This window comes from Salvelinus sp. IW2-2015, linkage group LG4p (assembly GCF_002910315.2).
Source record: "Salvelinus sp. IW2-2015 linkage group LG4p, ASM291031v2, whole genome shotgun sequence".
In the NCBI taxonomy this organism is placed as follows: domain Eukaryota; kingdom Metazoa; phylum Chordata; class Actinopteri; order Salmoniformes; family Salmonidae; genus Salvelinus; species Salvelinus sp. IW2-2015.
Genome location: NC_036841.1, coordinates 19,974,437 through 19,987,418, shown reverse-complemented (window position 1 = coordinate 19,987,418; position 12,982 = coordinate 19,974,437). Strand labels below are relative to the sequence as shown.

Below are 12,982 nucleotides of genomic sequence, written 5' to 3'. Positions count from 1 at the left end.
GTATAGAGTACGGTAAATACATATGGATGAGTACCTGTAGGCTATGTAAACATAAAGTGGCATAGAAAAGATAATAATAAAATAATACACATTTTAAGAACTCAGTCCGGCTTTCAACTTACTCTTGAAAGTTGTAATAGAATGCACAAGGTGCAATTTCGAAATTGGGTAGTGCATCATCAGCTTTCCTCTTGTCATGTCAGTCATTGCATACCTTACAAAGCTATTTATAACTTGTCAGAAATGTCCAGATCAGCTAACCTTTTTTAGCTAGGGGACAGTAGAGTACAGTAATGAAAAGTATAGGGTACTGTATTCTTCCCAACTTTACTCTAATGTACTCTATCTACTCTTATCCGGAGTCACTTACAGACTCAACTAAGGTAGATAGATACACAACAACATATAACAGTCATAGCAATACAATAAAAATGATGTAACCCCTTACTGAGAATGTTATTCTAGTTGGAGTGGTCTATTGGTTTATTCTATAGGTTTGGCCCACCCTTACTGAGAATGTTATTCTAGTTGGAGTGNGGAGTGGTCTATTGGTTTATTCTATAGGTTTGGCCCACCCTTACTGAGAATGTTATTCTAGTTGGAGTGGTCTATTGGTTTATTCTATAGGTTTGAACATCATTGCTGCCAGTGGATGTGACAGAAGGGAACAAAAATAAATATTCTGGTGCAATCATCAGTTGTCTCCTCTTTTCTTATATTAATGGGCTTGGAAAAGTATTCTTGTAATATCATGCTTACTTAATTGAGAATGTACAGTATGTGCAGGTGAAATTTAGTCATAGAATCAATGACAAAAAATGACGTATTTTCAAAGTCATTTTGTACTTTCAACATCTGGAAAATAGGTATTTTTTTAAATGTATTTTCATCTTTCATTCAGCACCTAAATTGCACCTGATGGCAACTTCTGGAAAAKATGTCTAAAATATATTTGTTACTTCCTGTTGCTTACTGGGTGGGATATGACTAACGATACCATTGATGATAAGGGTTATTGGCCAGTTCATATCTCTTGACCCTCTTATTTATCGTCATATTTCATTCAAAATGACCTAATGAAGCATGCCATCAACAGGATGACACCATCCAACCAGCCTCAACCCACAGTATTCGAGTGTGCATGGCTGGGGAAGATGTATAGTGCGTAAAGTTAATGAGAAAATACATAGGGAATGGGCTATAGCCATCCCACCAAGACACATAGCATTCTTAATCAAATGACAATTGGGGCTAGATTTCAAGGGGTGGATGAAATCCTGACTGCGATATCAGAGCCAATAGACTGTGGAGGAGGGCGGATCACACCATTCTACGTCTGACAGCTGCGAAATAGAAAATGTATAGCGCACAGCCACAGGCACTCATGCTGCAAATAGGCAACCAGCGTTTTAGCCTAACCTAATGCAAAGAAATCAGCTTGGATATCCACATGTGCGATGAAGAACAAAAGTGGTTGCAACAAGGGGGATAAAAAACAACAAGATAAGGACTTGAGCAATAATATTTTGTAAAATAAATATTGTAAGTAATTCAGGTGTTTCTATCAAACCATTGGAAAAGGTTTTGGAACCATGTACGGTGCCTTTTCTTTCCCAATGACTGCGGAGCGCAGTCGGAATAAGGAGCGTATGGAGGCCAGTCTGACCGGACTCTGTGAGCTGGAGCTCCGCAAGCAGAGGCAGGAGTGCCTGGTCCTCGGTGCTCTGGCCCTGGGGGAGCCCATGCCCGAAAATTACACAAGGAACGAGCTATCGGGTTTCAGCAGCTGGGGGCAAGAGAACTTGACATTGAGACGTCATCTGGTAAGAAGTTAAAAGAGGTGGAGGTAGTTTGGACATTGTTGCCTTTTTATGTGACAAATAGATAGGCTAATTCACCTCGTAGGAACATTGTTGTAGTGCACAGAATGGCTACTCGACCAGGGTGGTCGGTCGCCACTGCGATTAACCCCCAGTTTACCCCTAGGCTCTATAGAGGGATAGGCTACGTAGCCTATATAAAATACGATTTGTTTCCCCCCGTTAGTGGACAATGCATTGGTTTTGTGTGCCTATTGTCCAGCGACGAAACGTATCTGCAAGAAAAGTTACTTAACTTGATTAATAGTATCCCCATCTGAAAGGATCTAATCGTTCCCATCCTTCGGCTGCAAATATATGCCTTGGGGAAACGGAATGGGGGTTGGAGCACCCGTCTTTTGCAGTCCACCGTTTAATGACCCATTGTTCCCTGCATGGTCCTACATTTATGTTGTATTTTACTTAGCAAGTGTTTATACATATTCATTCGTTTACTTTTATTTTTCAAATGAGTTCATAATGGGAGCTGATAGGACATGTGAATAGTTACATTTGTATTAAATACATTTTCATCTGATATTAATAGTATAGCATCATATATGATATGATTTAGATATAAGTTATGAGGCACGTTTCTTTAGACTGTGGAGATTTTCGATGTCCTTGTGGGAACTAACGTTAGGAACTATGATGCCAGAGGTGGGCGTGATGCGTGTCCCATCACTCAAATCACCACGCGTACAGCGAATCCGACCATCCAACCGATGTCATCCCAAATAATAAAAAAGAGCGTTAGCTATCCGTGATGGCAACTATTACGCATGCTTAACATTAGCCTATTATAGAAAAAATGGGCTTTTGTAAAAAATAAAACACTTAAAAAAATACATGTTTTTCTTTGGAATGAATGGGATGTCACAGTTATCTCCTTACGCCCAATTTTCAGCCCTCTATCTTTAAAAAAAGAAAGATATACAGGCTAGTAGCCTTTAGACTACACTACACCATCGACTCGCACACGGCCCACTGTTCTCAATAGAAAGCTCCTATAAAAGAGGGTGAAAGAAATTAAAGCAGCCGCCTCCCTCTCCTCCCAGCTTCCCCCCACGTTCCTCTCCTCCGCCGCKGCCCAAACAATAGGCGCATATGGAGAGGAATACTAATGCACACGAGGGCCTCGGTGCGCCGACAGGCGAATCATGCACCTCGGCCGCCGCTTTGAATGCACAACTGGAACACATCACCCAATGAGATGTCAACGCAGAGCAAACTGGCTCCGCTTCGACGGTGATGGTAAATACTATTTTTTACACTGTGCGACGAGTGACTGCCCCTAAATGCCGCATATTTTCTCGCAATTTGTTGTGCACATTTCATTAAGTCATTCCGGTCGGTCCATTTGAGGGATCTGTCCATTTGGATCGATAGATACTGACAGATATTAACTTCATTGTCTTTCCAAGCATGCAAATAATTTCGCAGAAAATTCATTGGAGATTATTGGTTGGAGAATTATGTGACATCAATGTCTAATTGAACCCCCTCTATTGAGCCCTTCAATCACCACTTCTCCCTGTGTTTCCCACTGGACCCAATCTCATATTGCATGTAGAGAGTCTATGTTGTGTGGGCGATTTAAGGCAGGTTCACACAGAAGCAACTGACCCATGTTGCCCTCTCCTGGGAGTGTTGGGGACAGTTTCCTTGGCCTTTGCTTTTGCCCCAGGGCCTCCTGTCCTCTCTATAGGCCCAGAGGCCCAGTGTGTAGTTGCTGACAGCCATGCCATGCCAGACAGCAGCTGGTAAAGCACAAGACATTGACCCCACTCTGAGCCACCATGCTGTGTGTGTTTGGAGAGTGCAAGCATTAGCAAGCCCGTGTGTGCGTGTGTGTCGATAGACTTGTGTGTGTGCGAGTGCATACATCTGCGTCTCTATTGATCTATGTGCTTGGCCTCAGTGTGTGGTCATTTGGGCATGTCTAAGACGCCGTGTGCCCATGTCTTCCATAGAGTGCCACATCATTAGTGTGAGTTCCCTTCTCAGCAGTGAGTGTCTGATGTCTGGGTGGTTGAGAGCAGCCTGGGTCCGGGGCTTTGAGTGACTGATGTCTGGGTGGGTGAGAGCTGCCTGGGCCCGGGGCTTTGAGTGACTGATGTCTGGGTGGGTGAGAGCTGCCTGGGCCCGGGGCTTTGAGTGACTGTTTCTGGGCGTGGGTGGAAGAGCTGCCTGGGTCTCGGGCTTTGAGTGGCTGATGTCTGGGTGGGTGAGAGTGGCCTGGGTCCGGGGCTTTGAGTGACTGATGTCTGGGTGGTGAGAGGCTGCCTGGCTCCGGGGCTTTGAGTGACTGATGTCTGGGTGGGTGAGAGCTGCCTGGCCCGGGGCTTTGAGTGGCTGATGTCTGGTGGGTGAGAAGCTGCTCTGGGTCGGGGCTTTGAGTGGCTGATGTTCTGGGTGGGTTGAGAGCTTTGCAGGGCCTGGGGCTTTGAGCAACTGATATCTGGGTGGGTGAGAGCTCAGGTGCCCTGGGCGCCTGGGACTTTGAGTGGCTGATGGTCTTGGGTGGGTGAGAAGCTGCCTGGGCGGAGCTTGAGTGACTGATGATATGGGTGGGTGAGAGCTGCTGGGCTCTGGGGCTTTGAGGTTGGTGATGTATGGGTGGTTGAGAGTCTGTGATGGGGCCGGGAGCTTTTGAGTGACTGATGATATGGGTGGGTGAGAGCTGCCTGGGCCCGGAGCTTTGAGTGACTGATGATATGGGTGGGTGAGAGCTTCCTGGGCTCGGGGCTTTGAGTGACTGATGATATGGGTGGGTGAGAGCTTCCTGGGCTCAGGGCTTTGAGTGACTGATGATATGGATGGGTGAGAGCTTCCTGGGCTCAGGGCTTTGAGTGACTGATGATATGGGTGGGTGAGTGACCACTGCCTGGGCTCGGGCTTTGTCCCTTTAACCTAGCTTCCCTCTGGTCTGGAGGCTCTGAGCAGCTGTGTCACCTGAGCACTGACTGACTGAAGTCAAGCTGGATAGAGTCCATTCAGAGCCTGTTGTCCTTTCTGGGGAGGCAGACCACAGAGGCTGGAGTGTGCAGCCTGCTTGCCCCATTCACGCCTGTTATGTAAACATGGTGTGTGTGTGCATGCATGTCTGTGTGCTGCCACGAAGCTGCCTGGCTGCTCCCCTTCCATCCCTCTCTCCACCGGAGAGAGCACAAGATGCAGTCAAATAGTAATGACACCAGGCAGTGTGCGTTATGAGATCTGGGAGCCAAGAGGCGTTAATTAATAATGCATCAGAATCAAAAGTATCGTCATGAAAGGGAGCCGCATGAGACCCCTACAGAGCTACACACTCTGGAAGTCAGCTATGTTTGTGTATGTGTCCTGTGTGTGTGTCCTCAAAGCTTTGTTTGTGTTCTGTGTCATTATGTTTTAATTAGCCAGCCTAATTGTCACAGTGCCTGCTAGTTCTAGATCCATGTGAGCTTGCCGGAGGACCTAGGCCTAATGATCAATTGGGTGAAAGTGTGTCATGGATATATTGATTTCCAATACACTCTCTTCCTCCTTTTTTCCTTGTATTATTTATTTTGCTCGCACTCAGGTAGCTATAAAACCTGGAGATCTCTTCCACTCACCTATTACTAACCACCATAATACATGGTTTCGTGTTTGATATTAGTTTAGTGACAGAAAGCATCTCTCCAATAGGTTTTATTGCATAATGGATGCTTAGGTAGACACAGCCTGGCTTGGGTATTTTGTCTCTTCACAAACACAGCGCTTCTATCACACTGATCTACTCGAGTCTGCCTGAGAAAAATGACCCAGCGCTGCTGAGTGACCAAAACAGCAGCCAACCTCATGACCAGATATGGTGCTGCTTGTTGTTTTTTTACTCAGCATCTGAATAGGAAAATTGGGATCTACAGTATGTGGAGTGTTTTTATACTGTCTAGCTCATTATGTTAGCTTGCATTGGTATGATGCTGGTTTGGCTCAGGTAAAGGTTGGCTCCTTATTATGACAAAATGACAGACTGAATTTTTCATTCATCTGTCTTTGCACGCTCTACATACTCTCATTTAATTCAAGGAAGAATTTCCCCTCCCTGCCACGCTCTGATGGAGTCCGCTTGCTGCTGAAACCTTGGTCACTTTTAATACATTCTTTGCATTCCAGCAGTGTACAGCTACATCCTTTTTGAAATAAGCCTCTCTCTCACACACACTCTCTCTCACACACACACACACACACACACACACACACACACACACACAGCAATTCCTGTTAGACAACTAACAGCCTCTCCATCCCCAAGACTCTGTAATGTAGAGGAGGTCACAGCATTTTGCTGATATCTGTTAAAATGACATAATGTAGCAACAGTCATAATAGGCAAATTGAAGTGTGTGTGTGTGCTGGGGAGGCAATGCGTAGCTAGTGTGTGTTGGCTGTGAGTGCTCTTCAGATGACCTGAAATTGCCTGGCTGACTTGAACAAGCATGTCCAATTGCACTTTTTCTTCCTCCCTGGTGTATGATTTGTGTGTGTCCTGCTGCGTGTGCATCCACAAAAATAACATCTCAACACATTTCCCACTACAGTGAATCATTCATGTTCCAGCTAGTTGCATCCTCAGGTATCTTACATAACTGGAATGGGGCTTTAGTAGCATGCATGCMGCCCATGCGGTCATGCACACTAATGTCTGTAGGCCTATACTACCTCCACTATCCAAAGGTGGGAATAAAACATTCGGTATAAGGTTATCTGTATAAGCTAAATAGTGTGTTTTTGTCATCCAGTTAAATGGAAAAAGTACTACACTTAGTCATAATTCACATTGACTTATAATTAGGTACAGTACCAGTCAAAAGTTTGGACACACCTACTCATTCAAGGCTTTTTCTTTATTTTGACTATTTTCTACATTGTAGAATACTAGTGAAGACATCAAAACTATGAAATAACATATATGGAATCATGTAGTAACCAAAAAAGTGTTAACCAAATCAAAATAGATTTTAGATTTTAGATTCTTCAAAGTAGCCACCGTTTGCCTTGATGACAGCTTTAGACACTTTTGGCATTCTCTCAACCAGCTTTACCTGGAATGTTTTTCCAACAGTCTTGAAGTAGTTCCCACATATGCTGAGCTGCTTTTCCTTCACTCTGCGGTCCAACTCATCCCAAACCATCTCAATTGGGTTGAGTTGGGTAATTGTGGAGGCCAGGTCATCTGATGCAGCACCACCACTCTCCTTCTTGGTCAAATAGCCCTTACACAGCCTGGAGGTGTGTTGGGTCATTGTCCTGTTGAAAAACAAATGATAGTCCCACTAAGCGCAAACCAGATGGGATAGCGTATCGCTGCAGAATGCTGTGGCAGCCATCCTGGTTAAGTGTGCCTTGAATTCTAAATAAATCACTGACAGTGTCACGGGCAAAGCAACCCCACACATCACACCTCCTCCTCCATGCTTCACGGTGGGAACCACACATCCAGAGATCTTCCGTTCACCTACTCTGCGTCTCACAAAGACACGGTGGTTGAAACCAAAAATGTCAAATTTGGACTCATCAGACCAAAGGACAGATTTCCACCGGTCTAATGTCCATTGCTTGTGTTTCTTGGCCCAAGCAAGTCTCTTCTTATTATTGGTGTCCTTTAGTAGTGGTTTCTTTGCAGCAATTCAACCATGAAGGCCTGATTCACGCAGTCTCTGAACAGTTGATGTTAAAATGTGTCTGTTACTCTGTGAAGCATTTATTTGGGCTGCAAATTTCTGAGGTGCAGTTAACTCTAATGAACTTATCCTCTGCAGCAGARGTAACTATGGGTTTTCCTTTCGTGTGGCGGTCCTCATGAGAGACAGTTTCATCATAGTGCTTGATGGTTTTTGCGACTGCACTTGAAGAAACTTTCAAAGTTCTTGAAATTTTCCAGATTGACTGACCATCATGTCTTAAAGTAATGATGGACTGTCGTTTCTCTTAGCTTATTTGAGCTGTTCTTGCCATAATATGGACTTGGTCTTTTACCAAATAGGGCTATCATCTGTATACCACCCCTACCTTGTCACAACACAACTGATTGGCTCAAACGCATTAAGAAATTCCACAAATTAACCTTTAACAAGGCACACCTGTTAATTGAAATGCATTCCAGGCGACTACCTCATGAAGCTAGTTGAGATAATGCCAAGAGTGTGCAAAGCTGTCATAATATATTTTGATTTGTTTAACACTTTTTTGGTTAGTACATGATTCCAAACTAGTGAAGACATAGTTTTGATGTCTTCACTAGTATTCTACAATGTAGAAAATAGTCAAAATAAAGAACAAGCCTTGAATGAGTAGGTGTGTCCAAACTTTTGACTGGTACTGTATGTCTTGTGTTTGTGTGATCATGCTTGTGTATTGGTCTGTTTCAGAGTGCGCTCCAGAGCTCCCCCTGGGGGCTGATGCTGGCACTGGAACAGCAGGTAGGCGAGCTGAGAGTGGACACAGATGATGTCACCTATGAGGGGACCCAAGGGGACATGGGGAACAGTCGGCCCAGCTCAGGTACTCCTCATGCTACCACCTTTTAATTCTCTGACTTTTGAACTTTAACCCCTGAACCACATCAGAGGGGCATTGTGTAGTTATATTTTTCTTAATGTATACACTTTAATTTAACTTATTTTTTGCATGTGTTTGACCCATGTTCTGTATATTTTCGGTGTACTTTTTTACAAGAATTGTGGCCCTATATTTCCCGAAGTACATATATAATGACTAACATTTCATTAGTTTTGACAAATGCTGTTTTCATTCCCTTCTTGCTACTGTTAGTTGTTCTGTGGTTTGTGAAAGGGACAAAAAATTGGAAATGAGTTTTGTCAGCATATGGTTTGAGAAAGCCTGATAGAGGTCTAATGAGTGACATCATCTGTGTTTCCCAGGGTTCTATGAGTCGAGTGAGAGCCAGTCTCCAAAGGGGCATTCCTGTCGCTCTGACTTCCTAGAGCCCCACCCTGGCTGGGGCTTCAGCAGCACAGAGAGGCCCAAGTCTCTGGGTGAGTTCAGCTCCACTCTCCACTATCAACAGCTCTCTTTCAACCACAATAGGGTTCATGGTATCATAGCAACAATACCATGGACTGTCTTTACTTTATTGCATCATTATTTTAGTTGCATTAAGTACTCGTATCAGTAGTAAAATAAACCCGTCAATTGATCAATTGACTTCTCTCTGTGCTCTCTGTCTACAGGATATGCCCTACAGCTGACAGGTGAGAGTCTGATGGAGCCAGCCCCTCATGCCACTGTTCCCCTCTCCTTCTCTGCCCCCTACCCACACCTTGAGGGAATCGCTGAGGAGGGTACGGCCAAGGAGCCCTGGCAGTGGGACCTACACTGTGCCCAGGGTTGGGAGGATGAGGACCAGGCCACTCAGGAGGATTTCCAGCAGGCCATGAGGGTTAAAGGCTACATCCTGGGTCTCATCCATCGCTACGCGCTCTCACCCCGGCCCTGCATGCCTCGTACCAGCCTGGGGCCTGACCCTTCCATCCCCTATTCCTCCAGCATCAACAGGCAGAGCAGCCTGCGAAGGAAACACACTCTTCACACCTCCGAGCACTGCATCTCTGACCCACAGGACCTCTACCCTGACCCTGAGTGCCAGGCCTGGTGGTGTGACTCGCTAGACAGGGAGGAATGGGGGGGAGAGGCCCCATCCATGGAGAAGGACTGTTATCGGTCTTTACCCTACCCCCACATCAGACCCCACTCCCTGGCCGGGGCCCATCCACCCTCCCTGGACCCCACTTGTGGCGCTCTGGACCCTTGTTTTAGTAGTGCGTCTGATTCTCCCAAGCACTACCCGCTGCCCAACTCCCCGGCTTCATATAACCACTTGGTCAGTGCCCAGTACACCCCTGTACACTCCCCTTCACACTTTTCTCCAGAATGCTCCCCCTCACACTATCTTCTAGAGCCCTCCAAGCCCAGCCGAACCTTTGTGTCCCCAGACCAGAGCAGCTCAAAGCCCAGGGCCATGGGGAAGAAAAGCCATGAGGAGAGACAGAGCTCCAAGAAGCCTGGCCACAAGACCTGCCACTCCCAGTCTGAGAACAGTCTGATGGGGCAGAGGGCACTCCCTAAGCGCAGGTACAGCACAACCGAGCACCCCCAGCACCAGAGGGGCCAGGTCCCATATGCAGGCCCCCAGCACAGGAACACCGCTGGGGGGCGACGCTGGTGCTCCACCCTGGAGCTCAGCCAGGAGGAAGGGGAGACCCAGGGTGAGCAGGCCCACAGACGCCCACCTCGTAGGGCCCGCCACACCCAGGCCTGCTCTCATCCCAACCCCAACCACCACTCCCAGGTCCATGCCCAGCCTTGCCTCTCAGAATACCCAGAGAGAGCACCTCTGTGTCGGGGAGAGGGCTATGTGCGGGCCACCCCTGGGGAGTCAGAGTCTAGCATGAGTGAGGTGTACTCCCCTGCCTCCAGCTCTCTCTCCAGTGATTCTGATGAGGGGGGGCTGGTATGGCCCCAGCAGCTGCCCCCTTGCCTGGCCCCCTCCGCTTCCTCCTCTTCCTCCTCCCCTAAGGCCTCCTCGCAGCCCAAGGCCTTTGTCAAAATCAAAGCCTCTCACGCCCTGAAGAAGAAGATTCTGCGATTCCGCGCGGGCTCTCTCAAAGTCATGACCACAGTCTGAAAATATGTCACTGCTTCTACTGCTCATATCCTGCACAGTCTGATGGTTCATCCTACATAACCTACAGTTTACACCCTCTGTCTACCTCTGCTGGTTCATGCAGCACTGTCATAAAATCAGAAGTTATTTTACCTTCAGGAAAAACTAAGATGTCTGTAACTGGCCTAAGATCAGCATCATGATATCTAGCTAAACCACATTTCACCATCATCAGAATGTGCATTAACCATCAACTTGTCTAATGAAGTCATCCTCTGATGATAACACTGCCATGTCACATATGGACACCTGAAAGTGAACTGCTACCTCTCTTCTCTTAGCTGCACCACCTTGCAGCCTGGACCTGAAGCCAATGTCTGTAGCACTGGCCATGTAGGGGGCGACTGCAGTGAGGGGTCAACACACACACACACACACACACACACACACACACACACACACACACACACACACACACACACACACTTCTGTAAATACCTACCTGTGGCCTTGTTTGTATGAATGTAGTTTGTAAATAAAGATGTTGTGGTCTCTTAAGCCATTTGTTTCATTTTACACTTTCTAGTATTCAACCTGGAGTGGCGGACTCATTTATGCCTACTGGATATTTCTCACACATAAATAGTTATTTTCAAATCAGATATTTTTCAGAGCTGATCTGATTGGTCAAAAGAACAATTAGTGAAAAAAAGATCAGAATTGAGCTGCCTGTGTAGTCATAGCCTCTCTGGCAGCCTAAAATGCTTTCAGTGTGCAACATTATATAACAGAAAGTATACAATGTCGCCCCCCTATGGTATATCAGTAAAACCACCTTAAATTTACAGCAAGATTTGCTTAATCTTTCTCCAAACATCTGCTTCTGCATATTTTCACAGACCAAGTTATGAAAAAGTTGTTCATTCTGAAATGCAATGACATTATTCCATCACTTCGTGCATGATTGAGAGTATGGTAGAAAATACTAACCCTAACCTGGGCCTTACCCTTTTAACTTAAAAATAACTTTGTCCCAAGGTTGAACCCCCTCATCTTTAGGCAAGCACAGAGCACAGAGATTGTGAATGATAAACAATTTAGTCACACTTTATTTGGATAGATTGTATCTGTAGGCTTACGGTTAGGGTTAGATTTAGAATAAGGGTTAGGTTAAGGTTAGGCCAAGGGTTAACTTTAAGTCAAGGATGAGGTTAGTAGATAGTTAGTCTAGAGCATCTACATGTGAACTATGCAAATAAAGTGTTAGCAATCATTTCAAAGTGACACCTGTGAAATTTATTTTTTAGGGAATGCAGGGGTGGTTTATTGAGAAAGGGACACTGATTACCACAGATGATATGTGAAAGAGAATATCCGCTTTAGGAATAATGTCAGGAGCCGCTTGTGGATTTAACAGCTAACACAGTTCCACCTCCAACACCGCATAAACAACAACCTCTGTGGACGTCAGCTAAAGCGGATCTGATCGAAAACACCCTTTAAATACAGATAAAGCCAAATCTAATTGCCAAGTGTGATTGCTGCCGGAAACATATTACAGAGAGGGCAGAAGTTCCTGTTCTGTTGCACAACACTGGATTCAAATCTTTTGTTTTTATATCTATATCACATATTTATTTTCAAATTTGAGAACATGGAGACATTGACATCAWTACAACATCCCCAGTCCTTTATCGCACCCACCAAGGCACTACACAAAAAAACATTATAATAATACAAAACATTAAATAACACAAAAGAGAAAATAAAATACAATGGGTGTCACAATAATAGTGGAATCCTATCTGCACACCGTAGCCACTGACATAACTGCCTGTACTGAAAAAAATTACAGCCATTCTCCACTAGCAGCTCAAACACCATCTGGCTTATGACAGCGTCCCCCAGTCCTGGCCCCGGGGCACACATCCCCGCCCCCCCATCCAACTCGCTTGACTCCAGTCACAAGTTTGGTAATGAGTTGGTAAATTTAATCAAGTGTTCCATCACTTGGGCAAGTACAAAGACTTGCACCCTCCGGGCCCTCAGGACCAGGAGAATCCAGTCCATACAGTGGCTGGAGACAACAACAAGGCAACAGAGAACAGAATAGTAAATATAACAAAGGTAAAACAGGTATGACAGTAACAGTGGATTCCTATTAACAAATCACAGCCACTTACACAGGACCTGACTGCCTATACTGAAATGTGAGAGCTAAACTATGAAAAATAGGCTCTCTACATGTTCAATGAAAGGGGACCAAGTCAGGACAAACTTCTCTCAGGACCCCTGCACAAAATGTATCTAACCATTTGAAGTGGCAGAGATGACATCACATCCATAACCCACTACGTAAGAGAAGGAAGTCTTGCCGACCTCCAATTAAAAGAGGATAAGACAGCGAGCTAGAAGTGAAGCAAATGCTCCTGCATTCATCTGGTGGGTGGTAACAGTACAATCCAAAGGTGGT

The 12,982-nt window shown here is 45.5% G+C and overlaps 1 protein-coding gene across 2 annotated transcripts; it reads left to right on the top strand.

Annotated features, from left to right (window-relative positions):
- The first annotated feature begins 1,407 nt into the window (after nucleotides 1–1,407).
- LOC111960681 (dapper homolog 3-like) lies at nucleotides 1,408–11,067 on the top strand. 2 transcript variants are annotated; one of them, XM_023982813.2, is made up of 4 exons: nucleotides 1,408–1,823; nucleotides 8,255–8,387; nucleotides 8,768–8,881; nucleotides 9,077–11,067. In XM_023982813.2, the coding sequence occupies exons 1-4, from the start codon at nucleotides 1,593–1,595 to the stop codon at nucleotides 10,528–10,530; spliced, it is 1,932 nt and encodes a 643-aa protein (XP_023838581.1). In that variant the 5' UTR covers nucleotides 1,408–1,592; the 3' UTR covers nucleotides 10,531–11,067. The 2 variants fall into 2 exon arrangements, with proteins under 2 accessions (XP_023838581.1, XP_023838582.1); XM_023982814.2 differs by lacking the exon at nucleotides 1,408–1,823 and adding an exon at nucleotides 1,848–3,113.
- Nucleotides 11,068–12,982: the final 1,915 nt, after the last annotated feature.

Coding starts and splice junctions, on each gene's coding strand:
- LOC111960681 (XM_023982813.2), top strand. CDS start 1,593: ATGTACGGTGCCTTTTCTTTCCCAATGACTGCGGAGCGCAGTCGGAAT. Junction 1,824..8,254: donor TGACATTGAGACGTCATCTG/GTAAGAAGTTAA, acceptor GGTCTGTTTCAG/AGTGCGCTCCAGAGCTCCCC. Junction 8,388..8,767: donor GAACAGTCGGCCCAGCTCAG/GTACTCCTCATG, acceptor TGTGTTTCCCAG/GGTTCTATGAGTCGAGTGAG.